This window comes from Suncus etruscus, chromosome 9 (assembly GCF_024139225.1).
Source record: "Suncus etruscus isolate mSunEtr1 chromosome 9, mSunEtr1.pri.cur, whole genome shotgun sequence".
Classification (NCBI taxonomy): Eukaryota; Metazoa; Chordata; class Mammalia; order Eulipotyphla; family Soricidae; genus Suncus; species Suncus etruscus.
In genome coordinates, this window is record NC_064856.1 from 36562358 (window position 1) to 36580019 (window position 17662).

Sequence of the window (17662 nt, forward strand, 5' to 3'; positions counted from 1 at the left end):
ATGTAGGGTGATCAAACTGTGTTCCTTCCTAGGTTAGCGTATGCAAGGCAAATGCCCTACCACTTGCGCCACCACTCCAGCCCCAAATTATTTCTTTTTTATCAGTGATATTTGTCAAATGCTTTGCAGAAGTTAGGAGTTTTCTTTTCTTTTTTTTTTTTTTTGCTCCTAATATAGCCTCATGGAAAACCCCTTATTGTATACTTGGTTTTTGATGAACAAGGTTGAAATTGTGGCATTTTATTTTGAGAAAATTGTATTTGTTGATTGAATCTTGTATAGTGTGCTGATCCTTACGAGCAATAACAATTATAAAAATACATCAGTTTGGCAGGTCATTCACTCAAATTCTTCTATAATTCATTGTAAGTGTTTCAAAGTTTTCTAAAGTAAATAAATATCTTTCTTTTTCATTATCAGGTTCTTGTGGTAGCTGCTATGCATTTGCGTCTATGGCCATGCTAGAATCTAGAATTCGCATACTTACCAATAATTCTCAGACCCCAGTCTTGAGTCCTCAGGAAATTGTTTCTTGCAGCCCATATGCTCAAGGTAAGGGAATTTACAGGAATTTTTACCCTCAGGTAGTTGACCATTGTTGACAAAGGTAAAATAATATGTAGTACAAAGAGTATAATATCTGTTGTAGAAATCCTGGATACAGATCTGATAGTTCACATATTAATAATGGATGCTATCATGAATCTACTGTATCATCCAGTAACATGTTAGTTGTTTTTACTGAGTGAGCTCTTAGAAGCCTTTTACTTACATTAGTAACTATGCCCAAAATCATAATATGGATGAATATTATCATGCTCCACAAACAGGGAGCTTCTTTGTAATTCTATAAAATGTTGAAGAGCTTGCTGTTACTAAACTTTATACTTTGAGTTCAAATATATGTTAAAACCTCAACTATACATAATTTAGGAATATATATCAATGTAGGTGCAATACAATACATCAACACAGATGTCTCCACAATAACTTCTCAGTTTATTAATGAAAGCACTTGTGAAGATTATTTTAGTTATCTTTTTATCCATAGTGAATTATTTTATTCATGTGTCTCCTAGGCCTTGATGCAATAATGTATCAAGTCATTGCTTTATCTTTCTATGAAGCTTAGAGTTGAGTGAAGAAACTTTAAGTTAAAGAATTATAAGTTGAGAACAAGTTCAGGGTTCTAACTGAACTTAGACTGGAAAGATAGGTATCTAGTTGAGACTTTTCTGCAAGAGGTAATATTCAGACAACATTTTTAGGAAGAATCATGATACGGTGTCTGATTATCTTATAGTATTTTTAAATTTTATTTATTTTCTTTTTGGTTTTGGGGCTACACCATCCTGATTTAGTGCTCAATGGGTGATTGCTTGCAGTACTTGAAGATAATCTGAGGTTCCAGGAATCAAACCCAGGTTGATTGCTTGCAAGGAAAGTGGCCCACCTGATCATATTTTTATTTTTATATAAGTAACTATTTTTATCTTACAAGTAAGATAAATTTTGTGTATACTATCTATCACAAATAAATAAGCAAATTTAGATGAATTAAATTATAATGCAATTATAGATTTAAACCTAAACAACTAGGTTTCCAAACCTTCTCTTTTAACCTTCCACATTAGGAATATAATTAATGTCTGTTAAGTGGCAATGAGATTATTACCATATTTCTGGCATATAAGAAAACTGGGTGTATAAGATGACCCCCTATTTTTCCTGTTAAAATATAGGGTTTGGACTATATTCGCTGTATAAGACTACCTTTCTTTTAATGCACAACAAATGGAAATTAAAAATGTAAGATTTAGGGCTGGTAGGATAGCTGGAGGTAGGGTGTTTGCTTTGCATCTAGAAAGACGATGGTTTGAATCCCAGCATCCTATATGGAACAATTTCTGAGCCTAGTAGAGACAGAAGTAAAACCAGAGTGCTACCAGGTGTGACCAAAAAAAAAAAAAAAAAAAAAAAAAACCAACAACAATGTAAGATTTGATTTTAATATGGAAATTTTAATTCAAATGCTTATGCATGTACTTAACTGGAAACCTGTCATTTATAAACATATGACTACTTGTCATCAAACAAGTAAACATAAAACAGTGATCTACATTGAGAGCAGGGAGAGGGCTGCTCCAACAGCGGGTGGCTGGGTGCAGTGATTAATAGAACAGTTAGAGGGAGACAGAGAGCCTCCTCTGTGTCCCATAAAAGCTGAACAGAGGACTGACCACTGGAAAGCCTCATAGCAGCAATGATGCCTGACAGCTGGATGGGATGCAGCGCTGGGTAACTCAGCTCCTCTGTGTGCCCTGAAAGATTAATCAGGACAAGCAGAGGACTGAGTGATGATGCCTGGCAGCTGGATGGAATGTGGCAGTAAGGTGGAGGGGGGGGACACTCATCCCTAAAGCTGGAGTAAGTTTCAGCATGCCATATACTGGCATATAAGATGACCACCAACTTTTAAGAAGTTTTTTATGGGTTAAAAAGTCGTCTTATACACCAGAAAATAGGTAATTCTATGGCTAATAGATAGATGAATAAAATGGCATTGATGCTACAAACAACTTCCAGGGTAAACTGAAAAGCTAATGAAATAGAAAAGATTTAAAGAAGGGTCAAAGCGGTGGTGCAGTGACAGGGCATTTGCCTTGCATGCGGCTGACCTAAGACAGACCTTGGTTGATGCCCCAGCATATTGTCTCCCAAGCCAGGAGTGAATTCTGAGTGCATAGTCAGGAGTAACCGTTGAACATCACCTGGTGTGCCCCCCACCCCCAAGAAAAAAGATTGAAAGAGTCCATTTTTTACTTTTAACTCTTTATCATAGAGGAAGAATAACTAACTATATTATTCATCTTTAGGCTGTGATGGTGGCTTTCCATACCTCATTGCAGGAAAGCATGCCCAAGATTTTGGGGTGGTGGAAGAAGATTGTTTCCCATATAGAGGTTTTGATTCTCCATGCGAAATGAAGGCAAAGTGCAACCGATACTACACATCTGATTACAGCTATGTTGGAGGTTTCTATGGGGGCAGCAATGAAGCTTTAATGAAGAAAGAGTTGGTCCATAATGGGCCCCTGGCAGTTTCTCTGGAAGTTTATGAAGACTTCCTCCACTACCAAAATGGAGTCTATCACTACACCGGGCTTAGAGACCCTTTCAATCCCTTTGAGTTGACTAATCATGCTGTTCTGCTGATAGGCTATGGCACTGAAAAAAAATCCGGGATCAAGTACTGGATTGGTAAAAACAGCTGGGGCAAGAATTGGGGTGAGAATGGTTTCTTCCGGATCCGAAGAGGAAATGATGAGTGTGCTATTGAAAGCATAGCAATGGAAGCTACGCCAATTTCTAAGTTGTTGAACATACCTTCAATCAAAACACCCTGAATAAGGGAAGGGGGTTGATTTCTTCACACACCACCAGAGACACAGCAGCAGATTCTGAAGAATGCCTATAGATTCTGATACAAATTTTTGCTCATAAAATTAAAAACACCCTTGATTTTTTATTGTACTTTCCTATTTAGCCTGTTTTCTAAATATTCAATTAAATACATTTTCTCTCAGGAAATAAAATTTTAATTCTTTAAATTTAATCAGATCTATATATTTATGTATATGACAAATAGCTGAATATTAATTTAAACTTTCTAATCTATAGGAAGTCTTGATTAGTCTTCACTGGGTAAGCAGTAACAGCTTAAATAATCAAAATATTAGTATTTGAGATTTAGACAGATCATTAGGCTCTTCAAGTGATATTTTACAGTGGTTTGTAAATTTTATCCTAAACCAATAAATGCCATCTATTAGGAACAAGAGAAAAATCAAACAAATTAGACTTCTAGAACATAAACAAAAGCTATATAAGTCTTAAGAGGCTATAAGGAGCATTCTAACCTCTTTTTGGACATCAGAACACACTAAGGTTTAGTAAGAGTGCCAATGACTTGTCTTTTGTCACACAATTATTGAGTGCAATTATTAGACTCTATCTATATCATCTTAATCAGAAGTCTTCAAACTTACAACAGAAGGATAGTTCATTCTTCTTCAGACCATTGATGGGCAGAACTATAACTCAAAAAACTATGAACACATTCCTATGCACACTTTACATATCTTATTTTGAAGTGAAAAAAATAGGAACAAATACAATATTTAAAATGAGGAACAAGTTAAATAAACTTACCTTTATTTTAATGGGAACTATGGGCCTGTTTTTGGCAGGCTGTAGTTTGAGAACACCTGCCTAAGACTGAGAGGAATGGAGCATCAGAAAGGAGGGAAGTTGGAGGGTGCAGTGCACCTCTCACACATGCACACTGCAGGCCCTGACAGGCAGCAACAGCAAGACAGTAGATTGAATAAATGTCTTTGGCAGGTCACATGTGGCCCATGGGTCATAGTTTGAGGACCTCTGTTATAAAGAATGTTGTCCTTTAGCACTGCAGTTATTCAATCAGAGTACTTCACCTACCATACTGTTAATATTTGAAAATTTCAGATGCAACTTCTGTATATGTATGTCTGTTTCGAAAATCTTAGTTCAATGCATAGGAGTATGCATTGCATTTCACTCTAATGGCATTTTTTCATGGAGCTCCAAAAATATGCTCACATTTAAAGTGTGATTTGGGGGCCTCCTGATATCCTGCCACATCATTTGGTCTTTTCACTATATAAAAACAAAGAATCGGACACTAGATATTCTGAATAGTAGTTTTATCAGCTACTGATTTAGGGTGCTAAGGGAAATTAGGTTCTTTGTTTTTGTTTTTTTAGTTGTTATTTTGGGACCAAACCCAGTGGTGCTCAGGATTTGTGCTCAGAAATCACTCCTGGCATTACTACGGGGATCATATAGGATGCCAGAGATAGAACCCAGATGGGTTGCTTGCAAGGCAAATGCCATCCCCATTATGCTCCAGCCCATGTTCTTTGTTTTATTTGTTTTCTATTTTTAATTCAAATAGTTTTATGGTATGTTCTCTACTAGAGCCATATTTCTAATATCAAGATTAGATACCATTACCAAATTTGATATCATTGATACCATTACCAATTTGGCAATGATTTCATTTCTCTTTCACTCTATTGCTGTGTTAAATTGTAGCCTTTAAAATTAAGAATGAAATTTTTGTATGTTCTGGGGTTCCTTGAGGCTTGGCAATTTGGATTCTGTGGTGCCAGACTAGAACTCAGGATGCCAATATGCTCCAGATCTATGAGCTATCTCCCTGTCCCAGTGAATGCATTCTGCTTAAAATGGACAAAATATTGCTATTTATCGAATAAGTTGTTATTTTACATGTAAACAAAAGTTTATTCTGTTTTTTCATGACAATACACTACACCCCAGTCTTTGCATAATTTCAGGAGAGCTCTAGCTGCCTCCACAACAAAATCCTTGCTAAAATTTTTATTAAACTGTAAATCAGTTGTCTTAAATCTCTGGACTGAGGACCTGTACTAGTCTGCATGTTTAAAACTGTTTAAGACCACTGATTTGGGAAATGCTAAGAGACCATATAGGTATGAATTTTATAAATTCTATATGTATGATGAATTGAGGACAGGCAATGGTCTGGAGATTTGCAAGAATCTAAGAGGGATTATGCAGTTTGCTGCTATGAAAGAACATTATTTCAGTCACAGTAGAGTTGATTAGTGACTAAATGATACATATTAAGGTTCTTTAAACCACATGTTAAATTGTGTCAAAATTTATTATCTAAAACTTAACTCTAAAGGTTCTAATAGAATACATAATCAAAGTCTGGATTCTGGATAAAATTGGATGAGAAATTGGTTAAATTCTGTCAACAGATTCCTCAGGAAGATTTTGCTGATAAAATGTCATCATTATTTACAAATGTTTTACTGAACAGTATAGCAAAATCATGATAACTTTATTTATTTTCTGCCTGGTAAAATTTCTCATTTGGCTACTTTTTGCCATGAAATTTGAAGCAAATCTTCCTTACATGTGCTTCAATTCCTTCATCTATAAAATGGAAATAATAGCATAGATTTTATCTGTCAGAACTTGCAGTCTTTATGACCCTGTTACTGGAAAAAGTGTGGATCAAATTTAGTATGAATTTTTCTTCATTTGAATTTAGGTCTTTACCCCAGCCCATGTTAGTGGCTAACATTCAGGCATTAAAGTTTCCCTGACCTTCCAGGTTTTCTCACGGATCTCAGTTTAATCTCAGTCATTCTATTCAACTGAATAGATCAACATAATCAGGCATAAATATACCACTTTACAGATGTCTCTATATGTTTTCATACATGCAAAGTATATCTCAAAGTGATTAAAACAAGGACCATCCCTTTTTCTGAAATAATATTATAAAATAAACTTTGTTTACTGTAGAAAAACAGCCCTTACGATGGGCTTGGATGGTGGATGGAGGTCTTTGTTCTTAGGCCCCAGCCACGTGGCTCCATCCCCCATTAACCTGTGGGTCTGGGTCCAGGAAAGGGATGGGTATTGAACTCACTCACAGGCAGGCTTCCAGAGAGATAACATCTTTATTGCCCTGGCCAACAGATGAGGCTGCTAACCATTTACACATGCCATTCATAGCTAGCCCTGCATTTTCTTTCATCCATGTCACCTCCAACCTCCATCCTGGCAAAAGACTAAAAGACTTTAATCCCCTGGATCAAAGGCCTTATATAACATTCCCAAGACCACTCCCAGGAATGGGCAGGGCCTTGCAGGTAAAGATAACGTAATATCCACTTCCCAAGACACCTCCCAGAAATAAGCGGGTCTCAGGTAGATACACCTAAATACAGGGTGGAGTCACAGCTTACCAATAAATGTTTTATAAGTTCTTAATTGGAATTCTTTGTAGCAAATATTTTCAGCAATTGATTGGCCATAAGTTGATTTTGCAACTATTAAAGAGTGTATAGTGAAACATGAAAATTTGGCTCTGCTGTCAAATAGAAAAACCTTTCATCATTTTCAAAAAACATATTATTAGAAATCAAAACTCTCATTTTTTGAGAGTATAAAGAGCTTAATTCTTTGCCTTCAACTTTTAATACAGGTGACAAATTTAGTAAAAATTATATCAAAGTACAATCTATTTTATCTAAATTAGCCAAAGAGTTGACAATTTTTTTAAGAACTGTGGTAAATCACTACCCTCATATTTGTCCTGGCATTTGATGTTGGTTGTGCTGAATGGCAGAATGAGACTACAGTATACAGTCTACCTTAGTACATTTATTTTATACTTCTTTTAAGTTTTATTTCTCCCCAATGTTAAAATTAACCATGAGAAATGTGATTTTATAGTTGGCCTTTTGAGACATGAAAAAGTTTTTACCAGATTATACTATGGTTTCTTGAGAAAATACCATCATGGTATAAAGTAAGTAAACACCTGGGGATGAGACCCACAGAAAGTATTTTGTCATGTGTCAACTTTATTCCCCTCCCTATGAGTAGATGCTCTGTAGACAATATCAGCCACAGCTAGAAGTATTTCTGCTGCAGAATCATTGTGCCATAAGGAGCCCTAGCAGTGTATAGAGACTCCCAGAGAGACTGGGTGTATTGCAAAGGGTTGAAGACTCCTGAGGAAACAGAAGCTTCCTGCTGAGATGGTGAGAAAGCCCAGAAATGCCAACTAGGGCCATTGCAGAGAGTTGCCAACTGGCACTGCCTGGGTCATCTGAGAGAGCTGAGAGCTCTGAGCAATCCCTAAAATAGAGTGAGAAAATATAACCCTAAATGGGGCCAGAGAGATAGCATGGAGGTAAGGCGTTTGCCTTTCTTGCAGAAGGACATTCGAATCCCAGCATCCCATATGGTCCTGAGCCTGTCAGGGGCGATTTCTGAGCATAGAGCCAGGAGTAACCCCTGAGCGCTGCTTGGGTGTGACCCAAAAACCAAACATATGTGTATATATATAACCCTAAAGTTGAATCTGTGCACAACAGGAGTAAGAAATATTAGCTCCTTTCATGTTTGGTTATTCTTTGTGCTGCTCAATCCCATACACAGACCCCCAATCCCATACACAGACCCCACCACACTTCTACAAGTGATGGAGAAGACAGAAACCTTTATTTAGTGCTGGACTAAATAAACCAACCCTTGTATTTTTGTTTTTATAAGAGCAAAAAAGGGCCTAAAGAGACCAAATTACATAACAAATTTTAGAGAAAAATACTGAAAATATGCACATGAATTAGAGAGAAAACTCTTGCTTTATGGTATAATGTTATATGTGTGAACACCACACACTTGCTGGAATAATAAGTGAGAAGAACTAGGCTTAGAAAGCTATAATAGAAATTAAAATTGAGCCCCAGCTGAGAGTAAAGTCATTGCATTTTGAAAATAACAGTAATACTGGATCAATTGGATTTTCCTTCCTATGATTATAAAGAAAAACCTATTCATATAGCATTAAGGTGAGAAGGTAATCTGGTCTACTACCTCAGTTTAGATATATATTCTGATAAGGACACAGAAATGTGAAATATGGGGGCTGGAGCAGTGGTGCTGAAGCAGTGGCACAAGCAATAAGGCATCTGCAGTTTGATCCCTTGGTGTCCCATATGGTCCCCCAAGCCAAGAGCGATTTCTGAGTACATAGCAAGGAGTAACCCCTAAGCTTCACCGTGTGTGGCTGATAAATCAAAAACAAGAAAAGAAGAAAAAAAAGATGTGAAATATGGAATTCTAGTTCCAGCTGTTTGCTGCAGGAAGAAACTTACCAATTTTTAAATATTGGCCATTAAAGTCATTTACATTTTATTTCTGACTTAGTTTTCAAATGCAAATAAATGTATATTTTGATATAAGGGCTTTCAGTTAAACTTACTGAGCTTAGGCCTCTGTGGGTATGTGAAAAGGCCCAATTGGCTGTTTAAAGTAGATTTTGACTGGCTGACTGAAGGGAAAAAAATTTTAGTAATTTATTTGAGTACCGTAGTTACTAGTTTGGTTTCAGTCACAGAGTCTACACACCCCTTCACCAATGCAACTTTCCTGACACCAATGTCCCCCATTTCCCTCCTCCCCCACCACCCCCATCTGTCTTTGGGAAAGGCATTCTATTTCTCTTACTTCATTGTCTTTGTAGTTGTCAGAGCAGTTACTCTCTAACAGTGTTCACCACTCTGTGATAAACTTCAAATGATGGGCTGATCCTTCCAATCCTCATCTCTACTGTCTCTGGGTATTATTACCATATTGTGTTATTTTTTAAACTCCCACAGATGAATGTGAGACTATTCTGTGTGTCTTTCTCTCCCTGTGACTCATTTCACTTGCACAATAGTTTCCATGTCCATCCAGATGTAGGCAAATTTTATGACTTTATTTTTTCTAACAGCTGCATAGCATTCCATTGTGTAGATGTACCACAGTTTCTTTAGCCACTCATTTGTTGTCAGGCATCTGAGTTGTTTCCAGATTCTCACTATTGTAAAAAGTGTTGCAATGAAAATAGAAGTGAAGAGGGCATTTTTATATTGTGATTTTAGTGTTCTTAAGTATCCTTAGTAGTGGTGTTGCTAGATCATATGGGAACTCAATTTCTAGATTTTTGAGGAATATCCATATTGTTTTCCAGAAAGGCTGGCTTTTATTGACTGCAGGTACTCTCCAGATAACAATTGCTTTTTTGTCTATAAAAAATGCTGAAAACAGGGGCCGATGAGGTGGCACTAGAGGTAAGATGTCTGCCTTGCAAGCGCTAGCCAAGGAAGGACTGTGGTTTGATCCTCCGGCGTCCAATATAGTACTCCAAGCCAGGGGCAATTTCTGAGTGCTTAGCCAGGAGTAAACCCTGAGCATCAAACAGGTGTGGCCAAAAAAAAAAATGCTGAAAACAGGACTTTGGACATTCGTTATTATGCCTGACTAAAAAACTAAGCCCCTAAAATCATTAAGAGCATTGAAGACATTTATTATAAGCAAATTCTCTTTTCCATGCTAAAAGATAAAACTTAAACACTCAAGTAAGAGTAAAGAAAAGGGTAACTTGGGGATCCTCCCACCCTTGACAAAAAAACAGTTCTTAATTTTTAAATTGCTTTTTTTTTTTTTTTTTAGTTTCAGTTTTTAGATCATCCCCAGCTGTAATCAGGTTCTATAGGAAGGAAACAATCTCCTGGCAATGCTCAGTTGATACTATGTAGTTCCATTGATTTAAACAAAGTCTCCTGAAGACAACACAATTATTAATCCACTTAACTGTACCTCTGGCCCTCCTAAATAAAACACTCAGCTTTATTTTTGCTTGCTCTCCACCAAATAGACATCTTCCAAAACTTTCTACAATAGGACCCAAGGCACCAGCTGGTGCTTTTTCCTGCTCATCTCCCTGGCTATATATGGTAAGGAGGACTATATTTCCTGCCCAGGCCCATTCCCTAGCTCTTAGAACAGTTGCCATCAGTAATTTAGAAAGACGATATCTTTAATAAATTTCATGTTGTCAGCTTGTTCACCACAAATTAACTGCCATATTTATGGGGATTTGTCATTGGGTCTTTGATTCTGACCCACTGACCAGAGAACCTATCTTTATTCAAATACCAGCCAGTTTTAATAACTATAGCATTTTATATTTGTAAAGAGGTGTCTCTGCATTTTTTATTTTTCAATATGACATTGGATATTTTGTGGTTCTTTCTGATTCCATACAAAATTTATTTTTTACTCTTTTAGGTTTTTGGTGAATGTTGTCTAAATTTGGATGGAGATTGCATTGAATCTATGTGATAGTTTAATATAATAGCCATTTTAACAGTATTGATTCTTTCAACCAATGAGGATACGATATTTTTTTCATTTTCTAAGGTCTAACTTTCATAAAGGAATTAAAGTTATCATTATATAAATCTTCATATCTTTTGTTAATTTGATTCCTAAATATACTTGATGTCCTTGAATCCTAGTTTAATCAGAATAGATTCCTTCATCTCTTTCTCTTCTGATTTATTTTATAAGCATAAGAATAATTTTTTTTAGAATTGACTTTGAAACCATCTACTTTGCTGTATTGATTCATTATTTCTAGATTATTTTTATTTTATTGTGTGTGATTTGAGTTGACTCTTTGGGATCTTTTATATATATTGTCATATCATCTACTAATAGTGATAATTTGACCTTTTTCTATTTAGTATTCCTTTGATTTATTTTTCTTGCCTGATTTCTATAGATAGGACTTTTAATGTTATATTAAATATATTAAATTAAATAAATTAAATATATATCATATTGAATAAATGGGCATCCTTGCCTTGCACCTGGTTTCAGAGGGAATTCATTTTTCATCATTAAGTAAATACTCATTTTGGGTTTATTATAGATGGCCCTTAATATCTTGATAAATGGGTAAATATAGCCTCTCTTAACTAGATAAATGGTACGGAAATATAGCCTCTTTAACAAATGGTACTGGAAAAACTAGATAACTATGTGTTAAAAATTAAAACTCAATCCATATTACACAAATATAAGTTCAAAGTGAATTAAAGAACTAGATATCCCACCATAAACTATAAGCTGTATTGAGGAAAACATGGGAGAACACTCTAATAATTGGACATCAAAAGTATCTTCAGTGATTTTTTTACCACTAGCAAAGGCAATAAAATCAAGGAGAAACTAATGGGATTACATCAATTAAATTGATTCTGCAAAGCAAATGAATCACAGACTAAAACTATAAGACAAGTGAATGGCAAAAAATATTCTCATTTGATACTTCAGATAAAGGCTTAATATGTAGGATATATAAAGTATTAACAATTATAAGCAAAAACAAATTAAAATATATCAAATACATAGGGATGAAAATGAAGAGACACTTCTCAGAGGGAGACAATTGCCAATAGACACATGAAAAGTTTCTCAGTATCACTTATCATTAGGGAAATACAAATCAACACAACAGTGAAGTATCATCTCACACCAGTGAAAATGGCACATATCAAAAATAATAGAAACAATCTGTGCTGGCAGAGATGTGGTGAAAAAGGAACTTTTATCCAGTACTGGTGTGAATTCTGTCTGCTACAACCTCTGTAGAAACAGTATGGATAGTCCTCAGTAAACTTAGAATTGAGTAGCTATATGGCCCAGCAATTCTACTTTGGAGATCTCTCCCCAGAACTTAAAACCATTCATTCAAAAGGTCATATGCACACTGTCACTCATTGCTGCAGTGAGTATGATAGTGAAGATAATGGCATCAACCTAGATGTCCAGTGGATTATTAAGATTTAGTAAGCATAGACTTAACACTAAAAATATGAGATCTAAGCTTAAATCTAGGTAGCAGGCAGGGGATGGGAGAAGTTGATTGGGGAGTTGAGAATGACAGAATATGGGAGCACTAATGATTTGAGTTGACAATTATTGTAGGACTGGTGTTGACATATCATAAGCTTAAATCTCAATTTTGTAACTACACTCTTTAAATTAAGAAATATTAATAAAGAAATTGATAAAGAATGGCAAGGCTTTGCTAAAGGACCAATGACTCTCCTTCCCTAAACTTTTCACTTTCCAGGTCATCATCTGGAAAATTCTGGTTCAAATTCAAGTGTGATGATTCGTAAGTTTAACTATACTGGTTTCCTCTAGACATGATGAAATTGATAACTCAATTTCTGAAATATTACTGACATTTCCTTTTAAATTAAAATTTTAAATTTTAATAAGGTGTTTTATATAAAAAAAGCTCAAAATATAAACTTCACATTGGCCCCCACTAAAACTTAATAACTTACTTGTTTTAACCTTACAGAGCTATCTGCAATTCCATGCTTGCACTTGGGAGATACTCTGACTTTTCCTTAAGAGAAGTGATTTTCCAAAGAAAAAATCTTAGGTAAATAACCTATCTTACCTATTCTCTGACCATAAAACCTTCTGTTTTGTAAAACCCTTTTCAATGTCTTTTCACTTGCAAGAAGTGATGCTGCTGAACTGGGACTGTAATAGGGAGCTTTCATTACAAGCAGTTTACCCTCGTTTAATCCCTGGCATCCCATTTGGAACTCTGATCCTACTGTGATCCTTGAGTTCAGAGCAAGGAGTTAGCCCTGAACACCTCAGATATGGCCCCCAAATAAAAGAAAGTAATGCTACCTGATTTAATTCATGAGTCCTTCACTGAAGTCAATTAGAATTTTATATTTAATGTAAATTATTTATTTATTTATTTATGCCTAATAAGAATTAAGCAACTTTAGGTATCAGCTTTAAACCCTTTCGTTCTGCTGGGAATCATGAACTTAGAATTGTATGTTGTTAGTTAGTCCCCAAGGCCTTAGCTTCATTAGCTATAAAATATTTACTTCATTGAAATGTAGTTCTGATTTGAAAATGTGAAATTGCCTGAACTCCAAAATAATTGAAACTTCACCAGACATTCTGGCTTACTCAATTTTGTCATGACAGTACAACATAATTACAATCTATAACAAACCCTTTAGTAGAAAGTACATTTTTGGTAGTGTTTTCTTTTGTTTATCATTTTTAGATATTCTTTATCAAAAACTATTAATATATTTTAAATTTAAATAATTTGTTTTTTTACTTATTATGCATTTTATTTTATTTTATTACTATATTTAAAAAACCTTGATTACAAATATGATTATAGTTGGGTTTCAGTCATGTAAAGAACACCCCCCTTCACCAGGGCAACATTCCCATCACCAGGGTCACTACTGGGGTGTTCAAACTTTATTCCCAATTTTCTACTCCAGAATTGTTCCTCTTTGTGCTTCAGGTACCACATAGTTTTGAGATTCAATTTGGGATTCTATATTGCAAAGTAGATAACAAACTGTAAATATATCTCCCTAAATCTATTCATATTCTTTTAAATAATATTTTCTAGGAGGTCAGAGGTAGTTCACATAGTATGGTGCTTATTTTGGTTATAGCCTACTAGATTTGATCCCTGGCACCACTTAAGGAGTGATCCTTAAGCCTAGATCCATCTTTAGGTCCTGAACACAGCTAGCTGTCATACCAAACTGAACCAAAATACATTCTATGGGTACTTCATTAAAAACTCCCCAAATTGGGCCCAGAGAGATAGCACAGTGGCGTTTGCCTTGCAAGCAGCCGATCCAGGACCAAAGGTGGTTGGTTCGAATCCCGGTGTCCCATATGGTCCCCTGTGCCTGCCAGGAGCTATTTCTGAGCAGACAGCCAGGAATAACCCCTGAGCACCACTGGGTGTGAGCCAAAAACCAAAAACCAAAAAAAAAAAAAAACAAACAAAACAAAAAAACCCCCAAAAAACAAAAAAACTCCCCAAATTGAGGGCATCCCCAAATTTGTTCCATTCTCTAAAGCTAAAGTTCTGTTATTGTTGAATCAATAAATTGGATAGTCTTCTTTTGAGGAAACAAGAAAGACAGTATATAGATAGTACACTGAGGTAATCATTGTGATGATTTATTTTACTGCTGTAATATATTTTCTGAGTCTTCAGAAGTATTTGGATAATTTTAGTGATGTTTAAGATAAATAATAGTAAATGAGTGTATTTAGAATCAGGTTTTTACCTTGTTTTATTTTATGGAGATTTTTAGAACTAAAAGAAATGTCCAATTTTTCATAAATTTACAAATTTATTTGACAACTTCCCTCTTCTCAGGAAAAAATTAGCATTTTCCTGGAAATGTACTATCTCTGAATTAAGGAACAGAAATCACCTTGCAGTACACCCAAGGTTACAATCATTTTCTGCATTGTTTCCACATCCTGATGGACTAGATTTTTTGTTTTGTTTTGTTTTGGAACCACACCTGGTGATGCTCAGGGACTACTTCTGGCTATGCGCTCAGAAATCGCTCCTGGCTTAGGAAACCATATGGGACGCCAGGGGATCAAACCATGGTCCATCATAGGCTAGCGCGGGCAAGGCAAATGCCTTACCAATTGTGCCACCATTCCGGCCAAATAGATTGAATTTTTTTTCTTATGTCTTTGGTTGGAGAAGGGGAAGGCTATATCACCCATTTTGGGAATTCCTGGTTTTCTGAGACCTTTCTAAGAATTAAATAGCTTTCCAAGATATAATAAACATGATTCATTATATAGCTAAAAAGGAAAAGGAAAAATAAAGATGGTTGCATTGAGCACTAAAAACAGTCATGGATTTAGATTAGGCAATCATGATTTTGAGTATGACTCATTGAATGTTAAATAAATATACTATTTTTACTACTCAACTATTAAAAAGTGATATTGGCGTGACAGATAGCTTAAAGAACGGGAACACATAATTTACATGCTTAGCCCCAGATTTGATTCCTGCCACTGCATGGTCCCTGAGTATCACTAGAAGTGGACAGTTCTGACCCTGTATAAAGCTGATGGTATTGTCTACATTCAAGAATTGTAACAAGATGTAAAACAAGCATTTAGTGTTTACATGTAACCTTCCTTGTTAATCTCGCCTTTTTAAGTTTTGGTGAAGATGAAGTCCAAGATAAGATAATAAGTGAGTGAATAGAAAAGGGAGATAAATATATGAAATGGGGAGTATGCTTCAACTGTTTTTCTCAGCCAGAGGTGGTTTTATACTGGATTGGGTAGGTGGTGTGGAGCTTTGCTATTGTTTTTAAAATTTGAGAGGTAATGGTGTGATCATTGTTCATTATTTACCTGAAAATATTATATTATAATATTAATATTATATTTTTTAGCTGAAAATCACTATTGCAGCTGAAAATATTAGTAGTAATGAGTTTGATAAAGCCTGACTACAACATGCTCAGCCTGTATATTTTTCTTTCCTAGAACATAACCAATACTATTGACTTTGTATAAAGGAGAGATTTCTGTGGGTTATTCCCACAGTTATTCCCAGAAGCTGGAATAAGCAATAGCACCACCACAGAGCATTTGCTTTGCAAATGGCCAACCTGGAAATGACCTGCTTTCTATCCTGACATCCCATATGGTCCCCAGACTGCCAGAAGCAATTTCTGGGCACAGAGCCAGGAGTAAACCCTGAGCGCCTCTGGGTGTGGCCCAAAAACAAAAGCCAAAAAAGTTATTTCAGCTTCTAGAGAGTAAATTATGGAACTTGAACTTGGCTTTCCACTGTGGTAAAAATTAAACCCAAGACTTCATTCTTGAAAAGCATGTGCTCTGCCACTGAGAGATATTCTCAGTCTTGAGGAGAGCTTGGAGTTACCAAAAAGTATAAGAAGAAAAGAGAAGTTGGAAGCAGTAAAATAAGGTAAAGGTCCTGTCCTTCTAGTACAAGATGTCAGTCCGAATATTTTGAATCACCTCTCATTCCAAAAGAACCTTATGAAAGAATTTTTAAATATATAAAATAATAACTACATATTGTAGCTTATAGTAATGATGAAGGGTCTTCCTGAACCAGACTTTGGATAATATTTTATGCTTAAAGAAGAGGAAGGAGTGGCTGGAGCATTAGCATAGTGATAGGGCACTTGCCTTGCATACAGCCAACCCTGACAGACTTCGGTTAGATTCCCGGCATACCATATGGTCCCCTGAGCCTGCCAGGAGCGACTTCTGAGTGCAGAGCCAGGAGTAACCTCTGAGTACCACTGGGTGTGACTCAAGAAACCGAGCAGAGAGAGAGAGAGAGAGAGAGAGAGAGAGAGAGAGAGAGGGAGAGAGGGAGGGAAGGGGAGAGAAGAGAGAGGAGAGAGGGAGAGAGAGAAGGACAATGAGAAAATAAAATGCAGTTGAAGGCCATTATATATGAGAACATTGGCTGTCAATGAACACATCAAGTTAACGCATCAGATACTTTATCAGAGTGACATGTTCTGTATATATAAGAAATACAATCAGGGACTAGAGCAATAGTGCAGCAGTAGGGTGTTTGCCTTTTATGCAGCTGATCCAGGACAAATCTCGGTTCAATCCCAGGCATCCCATATAGTCCACCAAGTCAGAAGTGATTTCTGAGCACATAGCCAGTAGTAATCCCTGAGAGTCACCAGGTGTGGCCCAAAATCCAAAAATGAAAAAGAAATAAGCCATACATTTAGTATTTTTGCTGATGTCTTTTGTTCTTGCTTTTAAATAAATACTTTTAGCCTGATTCTTTTGTCTCCTATCTCTGTCTTCAGTAGCTAGTGACAAATTTATGGTCACAATGACATCTACTTGCCATGCTAAGAAGAACCACCCTTCAGTGCCTGCCAACTGAAGTTGGGTTATTAAGCTCAAATATTCTGGCCCTCTCTAATTGGTCTTGTGTTTATATTATTATTATTATTATTATTAATTATTTTGCTTTGGGGGCCACACCCGGTGACACTCAGGGATTACTCCTGGCTTTGCACTCAGAAATCTCTCCTGGCTCTGGGACCATATGGGACACTGGGGGATTGAACCAATGTCCATTTTAGATCTACCACTTGCAAGGCAAATACCCTACCACTGCACAATAGCATCTTTGGTCCTTCTGCTTATTCTCTTTATGTGTGATTTTCTTAATCACCATGTACATTTAATGAATCTCCTGGTTTTAATCTCTGAGGCACAATTGGCCAGGACTCATGGTATCCCCAGACATTTCTGAAAGTTTCTAGGGAATAGGAGTTTATAAAAATATCTCTATCATGACACTTTAGAAA

The 17662-nt window shown here is 36.0% G+C and overlaps 1 protein-coding gene across 1 annotated transcript in view; it reads left to right on the forward strand.

Moving 5' to 3' along the window:
* CTSC (cathepsin C) overlaps window positions 1-3485 on the forward strand; it is a 54491-nt gene extending 51006 nt beyond the window's left edge. Inside the window, exons 6-7 of the mRNA XM_049781335.1 lie at window positions 421-552; window positions 2877-3485. Of these exons, the coding sequence (XP_049637292.1) occupies window positions 421-552; window positions 2877-3406 (662 nt within the window). The 3' untranslated portion in view covers window positions 3407-3485. The remainder of the gene's footprint in view (window positions 1-420; window positions 553-2876) is intronic.
* The last annotated feature ends 14177 nt before the right edge of the window (window positions 3486-17662 follow it).